The sequence below is a fragment of the Toxorhynchites rutilus genome, chromosome 2 (genome assembly GCF_029784135.1).
Source record: "Toxorhynchites rutilus septentrionalis strain SRP chromosome 2, ASM2978413v1, whole genome shotgun sequence".
Taxonomy (NCBI): domain Eukaryota; kingdom Metazoa; phylum Arthropoda; class Insecta; order Diptera; family Culicidae; genus Toxorhynchites; species Toxorhynchites rutilus.
Window position 1 is genome coordinate 214,595,087 of NC_073745.1, and position 15,132 is coordinate 214,610,218.

A 15,132-nucleotide genomic window follows, 5' to 3' on the forward strand; every position below is an offset into this window, starting at 1 on the left:
ACTACAACATGTCGCAACTTGATCGAAACCACCCGGAAGAGAATTATTTGTACTGATTGAGACCTAAAGATGACCTACGAATTATAAACTTATATTAGGTTTTCAAGATTCATGTGAAATTGATCTTAATTCTGCAAAGGAGTGAGAGTTGTTCCATCTGGTTCTATAGCTATAAAACGCTGTTTCGCGCCTGAAAACAACAATAAAGTTTGGCTTTTTAAATGAAGATAGTTATAGTATTCTTCACTCTATACTTCAACTCAACCAACTTCTTTCATATCTCTGGAAACTCAGGAAAATTGAGTGGGTGCATAGTTAAGACACGCAGTGTATTATCAATAACAAGAAGTTCCTACGCTTTCATAATTCTGGGCTTGTCTTTAGTAATATGCATTGACCCATTCCATGTGGTTATGCACCACAAAAGCAAATTATAGAGAGTGATAAATTATTGGTTGGATTCTTGGTGATGGAAATGAGTTCTCAGAGAAAAGTGGGAAGGATTCATGAAAAGAGCTAACATAAAAATGATTATATTGCTTTCTACAATACTGTAAAATTCATATTTAATGCACTTTTTTTTAAATTGCGACGTGAGAACGCTCATGAATCCTGTTTTTCGCGCAGAGCATGTCGTGCATGCCGACATTTGAAATGTGTGAAAGGTAAAATGTCTTGCAAGTTTTCAGAAGAACTGAACATTCTGGGATTTACCTTCATCTATCGTTGATAAATCATAGAGCAAAGTTAATTTGTATGTTTTCAAACCGAGCGAAAATACGACATTAATGTGTAAGAGTTGTAAGCCGCAAAAAGTTACATCTTGTCACTTCACAAAAATATTTGACTGTCAACAAGCGAATTCAATCATAAACTATTCTTTAACTGACGTATCTTATCGGAAAATTTCTCAATCTTGCTTCGACATCGTTCATGAAATCGCGCTTACACATGGAAACGCGAGAAAACATGTTTCAGTGAATCAAAACGTTGTCACGCCACGCCGGAATGGATCATTGATATTTTGGCAGATAAAGTAGTGTGCATTCTGGCACGGACCGTCATTCGCGTGCCATTGCCACCCAGACGCAGGGATATTCATTAGCGCCATACAATCCTCATCACCTCCGTAATTATCGGGTTGACCAGGTCTCCAGTTGGCATAGCGAACCCGCTCTCCGGTTGCGTGCCAAATAAATATACCCTCCTCGGCCAAATCATTGCCACCGAACCACGCGATAAAGCTGTCGTTGCTGAACGCGTGGGAGTCTTTGCTCACTTCGACCATTTGTCTATGCTCCTCTGGCGTTTTCACGATGGCCAATTGCATTCCCCGATAGAAGCAGTACTCCGAAGCTCGGAACCAGTTTGCCTAGTTTAGAAGTTGCGAAAAGTTGAAAAAATCATTCAGGGTAATTAATTGAAAGCTCACATAAAATTACTCACCTTAAATTCTGAGACAACGTAACGCACCGGAGAAGTGCAATGGATTTGCTGGGCAACTGCGAACACGCAGAATATACCCAATATGGCGAGAATGGTTTGCTGCATCTTTGCTGGTTGGGAAATCGGAACGAAATGAATAAAATGAGGTGTTTAACTTACGCTGTCTCTTATTTCCAACAAAGACGGAACTAGCAATCTTATCTACTTTGCTATCTGTGAACTTCAAATATAATTATCTTTGGAATATAACTTGTATAAAATTCTAAGAAATCAACACATGCTGTGCGATTTATACTCATTATTCCTGTATTTAACTTGAAGTTCATAACACATTCCATATTTCACGTGTATCGGTAAAGATGAAACAAGTTGATGATGCTGTTGATGTTCTGAGTGCGTATACCATAGAAAACCTCAAAATATTCAGCTCTGATATTCAGTGTTTTCACAGTGCTTCCGTGGCCTAGTGGCTTCACGTTTCGGGTTCGAATCGTCAGAGAATTTTTTTTCGGCTTACTCTTTGGTCATGCGTATTCCAGAGCTCCGGCTCATTGAAAACGGTACTAAGAGACCGGAAATAAAGATAGGGAAGTTGAGTTACTAAAAGGCAGTGTTAAATCGAGACGAAGAAAGTGTTAGAACCATTTCGTTTCGGTAGTAGAAGAACACATGTACAATCGGAAACGGAAATAAAAGCAACGCTAAACGGTCAACACGCAAACACAAACACACAGAGCAAAACCCAATCGAAATTGTTTTGTTTTGTATTTTTTCGACAACTACAGGAACATTTGACTCATTTTTCATACATGCTAAAAATCTATCTGTTCTTTTTTTTAAAGATTGAAAACACATAACGGCACCAAAACGCTAGAATAAATTGTCAGCGTAGTGACACTTTTCATTTGACACTACTAAAAATACGGGCCACCACCACCGGCCGGATTAGGGCAACCTTTCCTTAGGAAGGGGAAATTGACGATCAAGGAACAGTTGGAGCATACTTCGTTGGAACCAAAGACAGTAATATCTCAAGCGTATTTTGGTCTCCGGTTGTTCTGGTCATACGGGATTAATACGGAAGAAAACAAATGGCACGAGTATTGCTTGAAGGCGGTTCGCAAACGATTTAACACATTAAGGACCGCACGTTTCAGGGCAAACTTGAACGCTTCATTTGTTCGGATTCCACGAATGAGATTGTTTCCATCGATGTGGATGAGACGAAAGAGAGCCATCGGTTGGCCATGTTAGATTCTTGGCAAACCAAGGTTTTAACCTTCAAGTGTAGAAAACACGGGTTATTTCGTGATCCATCCGTAACAGACGGAACGTGAAACACGAGAAAACTCGTGAGCGGTCCGCAATGTGTTAAGGTAAATGATTTTAGTTTGTCCAGTGTCGAAAATATGATAATGGGTGGACAAACCATTTTTGAATGGTCTAGTTCAGCGCACCTGTGTCAAATCAGGTATTCGAATGATTCAAAACATATAAATAAAATTGTCTTTTTCATGATTTACAGTAGTTTTATAGTTGGGTAAATGATCTTTTTTTTTTTCCAAAATATATATTTTTATCAAGGTTCATATGGCGTTAGCCTCACGGGGCCGGGAGTTCAATACTTTGACAATTTTTCTTATTATCTATGTTAGTAATATGTAACCGATTACTCGCGGTTGGCTCGAGGTTAGTATTACAAGTGTTTTCGTAATTCGGATGTTGCTGTCTCCAATGCTCTGTACGTGTGCCCGACACGGGATACTTCCTATTGGGATGCAGCTGACCCTTAATCAGCAACGCCCCCTTAGTCTGTACATCATACCTCGACTCGAGGAATCCAGGATAGAATGGTCACTAACCGGCGCAATCATCAGTTCATGTAGAGTTGTCATGAGCGGTACAACCTTTGGCTCTTGTTGAATGATCAGTGGACTGCACAACCTTTGGCCCGTGTATCTGTAAAGAGTGTGTGTATGTATTGCCGCGACTAAGTAAAAGTTTATCGATCGGATAGGAGGGATATAAAACGGGGACACAACGAAGGAAACATCATTAAACGTTGACATCGGCGTTTCTGAGGAACAGGTATAGATGAAGCAGAAGATCAGGATCACGGCTACCTAAGATATCCCGGACGGGATATATGATTGTCTGCCTTTTGCTCTCAGTGCTCTAGAGAGCTGAGAGCGAGCAGCATGGAACCGGATACACGACCAGACAATATGCTCGATGTCGTGGTAGCCATCGCCACAATCACAAAGATTGTTTGCTGCGAGCCCAATGCGATAGAGATGCGCGTTTAGGTTGTAGTGATTGGACATAAGCCGAGATATCACGCGAATGAAATCACGACCGACATTCAATCCCTTGAACCATGCACTCGTCGAGACCTTAGGGATAATCGTGTGTAACCAACGACCGAACTCATCACCACTCCACATGCGCTGCCAACTTACGAGCGTGTACTGACGAGGAATGTGGAAAAATTCATTATAAGTAATTTGCCTTTCAAAAAGTGTGCCTTCTAAAGCGCCCACCTTAGCTAGCGAGTCCGCTTTCTCATTCCCCGGAATCGAACAATGAGAGGGAACCCATGCTAAGGTAATCTTGAATAATTTTTCGACCAAAACACTCAATAGTTGTCTTATTCTAGTTAGGAAGTAAGATGAGCGTTTATCAACCTTCATTGAGCGGATTGCCTCTATTGAGCTGAGACTGTCTGAAAAAATAAAATAGTGGTCGATGGGCAATGTTTCAATGATCCCCAGTGCGTAGTATATCGCACCCAGTTCAGCGACATACACGGAACAAGGATCTTTGAGTTTGAAAGAGGCACTGGGATTTTCATTGAAGATGCCGAAGCCAGTGGACCCGTTTATGTATGAACCGTCAGTAAAGAACATTTTATCAGATCTAACTTTCCCATATTCTGCCGAAAATATCGGCGGAATATAATCGGAGCGTAGATGATCTGGGATTCCATGGATTTTTTATCGCATGGACAGATCAAAAATGACAGAGGAATTGCAAAAGTATGGGAAGCAAACTTGGTTGGAGATGCCTGGTAAAGGGTGCACGTCGTGGGTAAGGTACTCATGGTATAAAGACATAAAACTTGACTGAGGAATCAGTTGGAGTAGATTTTCGAAGTTATCAATTACCAATGGATTCATGATCTTGCAACGGATGAGAAATCTGTAGGATAATTCTGTGAACCGAAGAGTAAGCGGGGGTACTCCTGCCAAAACTTCGAGACTCATCGTATGTGTCGAATGCAAACACCCCATGGCTATACGCAGGCAACGATATTGTATTCTCTCCAGCTTGAGAATATGAATCCTGGCAGCTGATCGGAAGCAAAAACTGCCATATTCTAACACTGATATAATCGTTGTTTTGTACAACTGAATGAGGTCTCCTGGATGGGCACCCCACCATGTTCCGGTTATTGTTTGGAGAAAATTGATTCTTTGCTGGCATTTCTGTTTCAAATACGCAATGTGTATTCCCCAGGTACATTTAGAGTCAAAATATACTCCAAGGTATTTGAAAAACATCTAGTGCTTGATCGTTTTGCCGGATAGGTGAAGCTGGAATTGGGCGGGTTCGTGCTTCCTAGAAAAAACGACCATTTCAGTTTTCTCCGTAGAGAATTCGATACCCAGCTTGAGGGCCCACGTGAACAGATTGTTCAGGGTATCTTGCAACGACTTTTGCAGAACGACGGGATTAGTACCCGTGATGGAAATAACTCCATCGTCTGCAAGTTGTCTCAGCGTGCAGTTTCTAGTTAGACAATCATCTATATCATTGACGTAAAAACTGTACAAGAGGGGGCTTAGCCAGGAGCCTTGTGGTAGGCCCATAAAACTGTATCGAGAAGATTTCAAGCTGCCATGATTGAAAAACATGTGCTTTTCTGACAGTAAATTGTACAGGAAATTATTCAGAATTGGTGAAAGTCCACGATTATGAAGTTTCTCTGAGAGAATTTCCATGGAAACTGAATCAAATGCCCCTTTGATATCGAGGAAAACGGAAGCCATTTGTTCTTTGCGAGCAAATGCGATTTGGATTTCAGAAGATAGCAGCGCGAGACAATCATTTGTCCCTTTACCTCGGCGGAAGCCAAACTGCGTATTTGATAGCAAATTGTTCATTTCGACCCACTTGTCCAAACGAAGTAGAATCATTTTCTCTAACAATTTACGAATACAGGATAACATTGCAATCGGCCTATACGAGTTATGATCGCAAGCCGGCTTGTTGGGTTTTCGTATGGCTATCACTCTCACTTGTCTCCAGTCATGCGGGACAATATTCAGCTCCAGAAACTTGTTGAACAAGTTCAGCAAACGCTGTTTCGCCAAGTCGGGAAGATTCTTCAACAAGTTGAATTTAATCTTGTCCGACCCAGGAGCTGAATTGTTACATGAGAGGAGGGCAATTGAGAATTCTACCATCGAAAAATTCTCATAGTCGCATTGGAGCGGAATGTCGCGTACGACGCTTTGTGCAGGAACGGAATCGGGACAAACCTTTCTTGCAAATTTGAAAATCCAACGGTCAGAGTATTCCTCACTTTCATTTGTATGGTTCCAGCCACGCATTCTCCTAGCCGTATTCCAAAGAGTGCTCATAGCGGTCTCCCTTGACAAACCATTGACGAACTTTCGCCAATATCCACGCTTTTTTGCTTTAATCAGACCTTTTAGTTTGGCTTCTAGAGCTTGGTACTTTCGAAACCATTCCACTAGTCCAGTTTTCCGAAATTTTTTGAAAGCGGATGATTTTTCAAGGTAGACCTTTGAACATTCCTTGTCCCACCAAAGTGATGGAGGACGACGTCGGAAAGTGGTAGCAGGAACACGTTTCTTGAAGTGCGCTTTCGTAAATCAAACTCGATATAAAGTTATACTCTTCGAGTGGAGGAAGTTCATGCATTGAAACAAGTGCTTCAGATATTATTTCTGCAAATTTTCTCCAGTCAATATTTTTCGTGAGGTCATACGCAATATCGACTGATTCACGAGAACCTGATTCATTGGCGATCGATAAAATTATTGGCAGGTGATCACTACCGTGGGGATCTTGGATTACCTTCCACGTGCAATCCAGGGATAATGAAGAAGAGCAAAGTGATAGGCAATGCAGAAGTCTTTGCCATTGATTTGTGTCTGGCAAGCGACAACTTCAATGCCTGTCATCGATGGGAGAGTGACTCTATAAAAGGAGTGACATTTTTTGATCCCCAATAGTACGCCACCAAACGAGTCATTTCGATCGAGGCGAATAATGTTGAAATCGTGGAAATTCAGTTCGTCGGCTGAAGAAAGCCATGTTTCACAAGGGAAAATACATCACAGTTAGAACTATGAATTAAAAATTTAAATTGATCTAGTTTAGGAATGATGCTTCTGCAATTCCACTGTATTACAGTGGTCAAATCCTTGACCTCTTGCACTGAATCAGGCATCGAGGGAAATGAACGCTGCTAAAAAACCACATTTTTCTTTCAAAAATGTTCTCACAATCGGGAGCAAACATAATACTATGCTTTTAAGAGGGTCATTTATATTTAAAGCATTTAAAATATTGTCCACCAGGTCAGAAAGCGCAAGCAAGCCAGATTGTGGCTGTTGCCTCGACCGCGAAAAAGGAACAGACGTGTTGGGCTCTGCTCCGGGAAGTGCTGAGGACCCCTGGTGCGTAGAAGAACCGCTTAAACCAGGAGGTACTTGCTTCGGTCTATTCTCAGCACGATCGATACGAGGTTTCATTCCAATTTGGGAAGTTTCGGTCTTCTTTCTGGGGAGTGATGGAAAAGAAGTAATTTTTCTTTTCCTAATGGCACCCTGCGATGTACCGGAACTTCCTGCATTGGGAGCGTCAGCAACAGGTTCGTCGTTCTGCAGAATGGAGTAGGGATTGTCCTGAGTCGTTGAAGCGGAACTCTTAAGCATTTCTGCATAAGTCCGCTTGGAACGTTCCTTTAAGGAACGCTTGAGTTTTTCCCCTCGTTGTATGTACACCGGGCATTGAGAAAGATCATGTGGAGCCTCGTCGCAATGAAGACACTTGCGCTCTTTTGCGCAAGAAGTCCCATCATGACTCTCTCCACAATCTGCGCAACGTTGTTTATTGCAACAATAGGCGGCCGTGTGACCGAGTTGCATACATTTGTTGCATTTCATTACCCGGGGTACAAACAACCGAACAGGTAAACGAAGTGCACCTATTGCAACGTAGTTTGGAAGAGCGGAACCCTCAAATGTCACACGAAAAGAGTTTGTCCGATTGAGAACTCGTTTGTCATTTTTAAGTGACACAGACTTCAGTCGATCGCATTCAAGAATCTTCACACTTTTAAGTGAGGAGTTCTTGAAGCGACCGACACCATCGAGTATCTCTTTTCGAGTCAAACCCTTTTCGTTTATTACACCGTCTATTTCAATGTTGCAACAGGGTACGTATACGCGATACACAATCGCAAAGAGATCACAGCGCGTTATTGCATTCGCTTGGGTCCTGCAAGAGACGACAACTCGTAATTTGTCTGGCCCCATCCGAGTAATTTCAGTAACTTTGGAAAATTTCTGCGTTAGTTCTTTTGAGATGCGAATGACATTAAGAGGTTTTGATTTTCGTCTAAAGTATACAATGAATGGACCTTTGAATCCCTCCGGGTATTCCTTTAGACGAAAATCATGTTTTTCATCAATTTCCTCATCTTCAGAACTTTCTACTTCATACACAGAATTTTCCTCCTCAACGTCTGCTGGTTACACACGATTATTCCTAAGGTTTCGACGAAAGCTTGGTTTAAGGGATTGAATGTCGGTCGTGATTTCATTCGCGTGATATCTCGGCTTATGTCCAATCACTACAACCTAAACGCGCATCTCTATCGCATTGGGCTCGCAGCAAACAATCTTTGTGATTGTGGCGATGGCTACCACGACATCGAGCATGTTGTCTGGTCGTGTATCCGGTTCCATGCTGCTCGCTCTCAGCTCTCTAGAGCACTGAGAGCAAAAGGCAGACAATCGGATATCCCCGTCCGGGATATCTTAGGTAGCCGTGATCCTGATCTTCTGCTTCATCTATACCTGTTCCTCAGAAACGCCGATGTCAACGTTTAATGATGTTTCCTTCGTTGTGTTCCTGTTTCATATCCCTCCTATCCGATCTATAAACTTTTACTTAGTCGCGGCAATACATACACACACTCTTTACAGATACACGGGCCAAAGGTTGTGCAGTCCACTGATCATTCAACAAGAGCCAAAGGTTGTATCGCTCATGACAACTCTACACGAGCTGATGTTTGCGCCGGCTAGTGACCATTCTATCCTGGATTCCTCGAGTCGAGAAGACGCACCACGCTAGATATGGGGTACAGACTAGGGGGCGTTGCTGATTAATGGTCAGCTGCATCCCAAAAGGAAGTATCCCGTGTCGGGCACAGGTACAGAGCATTGGAGACAGCAACATCACAATTACGAAAACACTTGTTATACTAACCTCGAGCCAACCGCGAGTAATCGGTTACATATTACTAACATAGTTATAAGGCAAACATTGTCGAAATATTGAACTCCCGGCTCCGTCAGGTTGACGCCATATGAGCCTTAATAAAAATATATATTTTGGATAAAAAAAAAAAAAAGTCTGCTTCTTGGTTTGATCTTGGTTTGTCCGATTCAGGGTGTTTGCACGCAACTAGTAATTGCAAATCGATTTTTCTTCATGAAAATCACATATAATCAATACGAGTTTGAGTTTGTTGAAAAGCTCAAAGTCTCTAGTAATTAATACTACCACAGGGCGTTGAAATTATTCGAATTTCTATGTTTTTTAACGATTTTCATCAAAGAGAAATTATGATCATGGTTTCTCCAGAAAAATGATCATGGTTTGTCCGGTTTTAGAAATCATGAATGAGAAAATTAGTAGATGTTGCATTTCTCGTTGCTTGAGTTTACTGTCATCATATTGATCCATTCATAATTTAGGCTTTATTCGGAATATTGCCTTTTCTTGGGCATTTTAACCCTTCGTTACGAGCGTCGTCTATAGACGACATCCGCGCGACGTCCTGTGTGTACGAGCGTCGTCTTTAGACAACAAGAAATTCATACTGCTCTTCGATCACACTAGCGCGATGTGCATACTTTTCGGCGCAGTGCTCCGTATAGGGGTAGCACTTCGGCGGAGCACACTGCCGTAATGAAAGGGTTAAAAGTGTTCACCTCAACAAACTTAACACAGAGAAATTTTATTTATGCTATGCGCGAAGGACACAATAAACAAATTGCAGCGCGCCAAGCGGTTGCCATAGAGATCATGTGGACAAAACAACATTAGTGAATCGGACTCATGATCAGAATTGAGGTCACCGAAATTACATGGTTTAGCTATGTAAATTTGATACAAATGGTGCGCAAGCATGATGTTTACAATATTTGTAAGTGTTATTATCCAGAAAAGGTCTGAATACGAGCCAAATAATCATCTGGTAATTGATTGAAAGTTAGCTCAAATGAGGGACTCATTGATACTAATAGAAGGTATTGTATTGTATTGTATTTATTTATCAATTCAACTGACAATTGTTGTCTCAATGAATAAAAAACTTATGCTAATCTTAGTTGGCCAGCAGTACGAAATAGGTCGAGAAGCCGTTGTCGGAAATTGTTGGCAGAAATATTAAAATCGAAGAGATTGAAATTGTCGTTGAAATGCTGACAGATCGAACGGATGGGCTCATGCAATCCATAATTTCTGCTTCGTGGATCCAACAGCAGAAAATCACGTTGGCGTAATGGTCTTTCAGGCACGTACATGTTCAGTTGAGCCAGCATTGGTGGGCAGTCAATGTCTCCTGAGAATATTTTCCCAGCAAATGTAGCTTGAGCGACTATGCGTCTAACTTCAAGTGGTTGAATATTCAACAGACGACAACGATCCTCGTAGGGTGGCAGGTTCCGAGGATCGCGCCAACGTTGTTAACGGAGAGCAAAGAACATCTGCACAAAGCTTCAAGACTGCTGAGGGTATTCCGTCGGGCCCAGCGGCATACGAGAGCGTTAATTTACGTATTGCGGTTTTCATCATCTCTTCTGTAAAGTGAGGAATGTCGAAGTTGAATTCATCACAAGGCAGTCCGCTGGTAGCTTCTGCAACTTGCATAGCAGAGGTTGAGGAATTGTTGAACACTCGTTTGAAATGACGTGCAAACAAATTGCATTTCTCAGGATCATTATTAGCCGTGCTATTTCCAAAAAAAATAGAACAAGGCAGGCCAGCATCTTTTCGTTTGGTATTCACAAATGACCAGAACCCACGAGGGTTGGTGCGTAGATTCGCTTCCGTTCGTTTTATGTACCGATTATAGAGAAAACGGTTGTATTGACGGTAACAACGACTGGCCAAATTGAACTGTCGTTTGAAGTAAGATGACCGGCAGTTACTGTAACTTCGCAGAGCGGTTGATCGTTTTCGCTTCAGCTCGCGTAAGCGGCGATTGGACCAAGGAGGATTATGAGGTGATCGTCGAGCAGGAACAACACGAAAGATTGCATCCACTACTGCTGTACAGAAGTACTCCACTGCGACATTGACACTATCGGTAGATTCGATGAAATTCCAGTCAATATTGGCGAGTTCATCACTCAATAAAGCGTAGTTGGTTCGACGGAAGTTCAGAGATGTTTGTTCAGATGGTGCAACATAAACGATCGGAGTGTGCAAGCTTATTAACGTGACGAGAGCAGGGTGATCAGCATCGAGATCAATTAGGGGATCAGCCGCCAAAGCAATCGAAGAAATGGGTAATGCAGCATCATTGGCCAGGACAAGGTCCAGTAATCTACCATTTCTATTCAGATGTGTGTTGGCTTGAGAAAAACCGTGAAGGTTGAATCCGTCCAGGAGAGCACAGCAGGCCTCGGATATATGCGATGTCAATGGATCGATGACTGGTGTACTACTTTCGGGGAAACACCACTGCAAACCTGCTTGATTATAGTCCCGAACAGAAGAGCAGGAGAGTGAACTTTCAAACGAGCTGAAACTGAACCAATGGATTCCACGTGTTCGAATAACGCCGATACTTATAGTGTTGTGATTAACTTCCACCAAAACCCACAGTTGCTCAAGTAGGAGAGAAATAGGGGCAGGATCAAGATAACTGGTTAATCGCCTCGTGATAGCAATCAGTACTCCTCCACCACGAGATTTATGACTATTCAGATGACTTCTATCGGTTCGGTATACGGCGTACGAAGGTCCAAAAAGCTGCGTTGAGAAAATGCGATCATCCAGCCATGTTTCAGTCAGGACAATCAAATCAAACTCTTCTTCGGAAACAGACAAGAAGAAAGCATCTATTTTGGTACTCAATCCACGCACATTTTGATAATAAATCCGGAGGTTCGAGGAACAGCGATCGCAGGAACTGGAAATCGACGGGATTTCAGGTGCCGAAAGTTCAGAATTATCAGTATACTCGCCTGAACTTACAGGCCGGAAGCTCCCTGGACCAACACCGACCGCAGGACCGGGACAACGGTGATGGCAGATGTTGATAAAGGGCACGACTGGGTCGGGTGGCGAGGGAACTTCCTCAATACCTGTAGAGTAGATTGTAGATTGTATAATCTTTTAAAACATGTGAAACCATAAAAATATGGTATAAAACTACTGTAAATCATAAAAAAGACTATTTTATTTATATGTTTTGAAACATTCGAACAGGGTTAAAGCGGTTAAAATGAACAGGGTTGGTAAAATGAACCGGTGCTCAAATTTCGATAATTTAACTGAAAACCAATTGAATCTTCTTAATCATTCTATCCTTAGAACAAATGAAGCTATTCGAGACACCCTGTTATGCATGAAACTGTCAAATGTTGAAAATAATAAACAAAAACTAATCGTCCGTGCACATTCTTGTTGTTGATGTAAAATTTGATCTACAGTTTTCAACGTTTCACGAAGTGTAAAATAAGACCTCGTACAAATCATTGTGAATATATTATTGTGGAACACTTTTGAAAGAAGTTGTTGACAATAGTAAGTATTTTAAGAAGTTTTTTCGTTCAATTTACTTGTTAAAAATTATGCATACTGTGCGGGTAAAAAAAATCACCTATGGTGTTGGTAAAATGAACAGCGAGAATTTTCATTATCTCTTTCAAGATAGCTCTGGTTTACATCAGAAAAACGTAAAGGCAAACCTGGACCGATGAACAGCCGCCGCAAAGCGTTCTGTCGATTGTGGGATGTCGATTAGGTGCGCATCCGTAAAAATTAACATTCCGAGGGGCACTCTCGCCAGGTGGATTGCATCCCCGCAGAAGAAGAAGAGGCTCGGTTCGAGAAGATCTATGTTTTAGCCAGAACAAGAACAGGAGTTGGCGGATCATCTTTTCGATTTGGAAGCAAGGTTTTATGGTGTAACTAAAGGGTGTGTCACATCAAATTGCATCACGGAAAAAACGCTGTAGAAATTTAATTTTTAGGAATTATATCTTCAGCTTTCGCTTATAATCAGATAAGAGTGTATAGCTCACGTTGGCCATGCTTCACTGTAAATTTTTCGTAAATTTGGAAAAATGTCGTCGAACGAAAAAGAGCGTAGTGAATTAATCCTGCGCACTCATTTCGAGAATCCGGAGTTGTCACATCGGGACATCGGTAAGATGCTGGGAATCGTCCAATCCACGGTCAGCAGAGTACTAAAACGATACTTCGAGAACCTAACCATCGACCGGAAGGTGAAGAACGGCAAAAATGGATGCTCCGTCAGTGAAAAAGATCACAAGCGCGTAGTTAAGCAGTTTAGACGTGATCCGAGAAGTTCGGTCCGGGATGTCGCCAATAAGCTGAATTTGTCAAGTTCATTCGTCCAGCGGTCCAAGCAGCGGGAGGGCCTGCATACATACAAGGTTCAGAAGGCTCCTGTGGTATTCTGATGAAATACAAGGGAGGTTTTACTTCAGTGTGTAGGATGGCCGGAAAAATACAGTGTTGTTTACAAGACGTGTAGTTTTCTATTTATAATTATAGATAAGAAATCCCCCAATAATCCCAGGACATTACATTGGCGATCCTGCCATGATATGAACTTTTCGTAATCGGAGTGGATTATTTGGTAAAGGTGCGTATAAGTAATTTAATTTCGGTGTTATTGTGAATAACACAACGCAGTTCAGAAAGGGGCAGGAGCACGGTTGCCAGTCAACCAATTCCATACTTGCGCTGAGTATAGCTCCAAGCCAAGTAAAATAAATGTTAAATCTTGCGCTGAGTTTAGCTCCAAGCCAAGTGAAATGAGTATTAAATCTTGCGCTGAGTTTGGCTCCAAGCCAAGTAATAGTAATAATAGGTAAATAAAACTTGCGCTGAGTTTAGCTCCAAGCCAAGTAAAATAAATGATAAATCTTGCGCTGAGTTCAGCTCCAAGCCAAGTGAAATAGGTGTTGAATCTTGCGCTGAGTCAAGCTCCAAGCCAAGTAAATTTGAAAAGAAAATCTTGCGCTGAGTTTAGCTCCATGCCAAGTTGAAAAAAGGGAAATCTTGAGCTGAATTCAGCTCCAAGCCAAGATAAATGAATGAAAAAAAAAAAAAAAAAAAAACCTTCGAACAATTGACTGGAACACGTCAAAACGGAACACGCATCGACGGATATCGATTAATCGATCAAAATCGTTTTGACGTTTCGACAGTCATTTTCTCTTTCTAACTCACATCATCAACGAAATTCTTTATTGCGTTCCTGCTTACTCACACTTCATCATTTAAAAGTGCGAAGGAGAGGTTTGAGAAAATTTCGGTCGGAAGAAAATCAGTAGTTTTCGTTGCAGTTCTTAATTGTCGTTATAGATTTTCGATTTGTGGAGTGATGTCAAAAATGAGCGGAGGTTGGCGTGAGTCCGATGTTTCGTCAGCAGATGACAGCGAAGGTGAAATGAGCTTCGTGGAAACCCGTAAGATTGCTTCCCAGCGTAATACTGCGAACGAAAAATCGGAGTGGCTTTCGGGATCATGGCCTTTGAAGTCGTCCGATATCGCGATCAATTCGAGCGCATAGTTTCGTGTAAGGCCCGGGTTGATGCGAATACAAAGCTCACAGGATTGAAGATTTTCGCTGGAGATTATCTGCTCAGTGTAATTGAAATGCAGCAGAAAACGGCTCTCGCTTCGGAAGGAGATATTTATCAGGCTACGGTGGCGTCTATAGATCGATATTTCAGCCAAACTTGTGACACGACGATGGAACGGATTCGGTTTCGTGAGATGCGTATGGGCAACGAGGAATGTTTTGTTGACTGGGTTCTTCGTTTGGAGAACCAAGCAAAGTTCTGTGATTTTGGACAGGAACAACGAACGGAAGAGTTTATCCAAGCGCTTTTGCGTCGCTCGGTGCCAAGTATCGCAGGAAAGCTGTATGAGATGTCGAATTTCCTTGGGAATGATTTGCAGAACATCATTAACCACGGTAAGCATTTGGATTACATAAAGGCGGACGTAGACGAGAGCAAGACGTCGGCAGTTGCGGCTCCTGTTACGGCACGAGAGGAATCAGCATATGCTCTGGAAGCGGAAGTAATCAACCGTAAGCAGGTAATGCGTCGTGGTCAGCAAGATGGAGAACGATCACGGGATCGATCCGCAGGA

The 15,132-nt window shown here is 42.1% G+C and overlaps 2 protein-coding genes across 2 annotated transcripts; both read right to left on the minus strand.

Annotated features, from left to right (window-relative positions):
- Nucleotides 1-509: 509 nt before the first annotated feature.
- Nucleotides 510-1,593, minus strand: LOC129770048 (C-type lectin 37Db-like). The gene is made up of 2 exons (XM_055772642.1): nucleotides 1,447-1,593; nucleotides 510-1,372 (listed from the first exon to the last, which is right to left on the minus strand). Exons 1-2 carry the CDS (start codon nucleotides 1,549-1,551, stop codon nucleotides 983-985), a joined length of 495 nt encoding a protein of 164 aa, XP_055628617.1. The 5' UTR covers nucleotides 1,552-1,593; the 3' UTR covers nucleotides 510-982.
- Nucleotides 1,594-10,383: 8,790 nt separating this feature from the next.
- LOC129766661 (uncharacterized) lies at nucleotides 10,384-14,249 on the minus strand. Its single transcript, XM_055767248.1, has 2 exons — nucleotides 14,243-14,249; nucleotides 10,384-12,083 (listed from the first exon to the last, which is right to left on the minus strand). The coding sequence occupies exons 1-2, from the start codon at nucleotides 14,247-14,249 to the stop codon at nucleotides 10,384-10,386; spliced, it is 1,707 nt and encodes a 568-aa protein (XP_055623223.1).
- Between the last annotated feature and the right edge of the window lie 883 nt (nucleotides 14,250-15,132).

What these genes read in the sequence shown, in the direction of transcription:
- LOC129770048 (XM_055772642.1), bottom strand. Translation starts at nt 1,551, where the DNA reads ATGCAGCAAACCATTCTCGCCATATTGGGTATATTCTGCGTGTTCGCA. An exon ending in ACGTTGTCTCAGAATTTAAG is followed by an intron (nt 1,373 to 1,446) that starts GTGAGTAATTTT and finishes CTTCTAAACTAG; the next exon opens with GCAAACTGGTTCCGAGCTTC.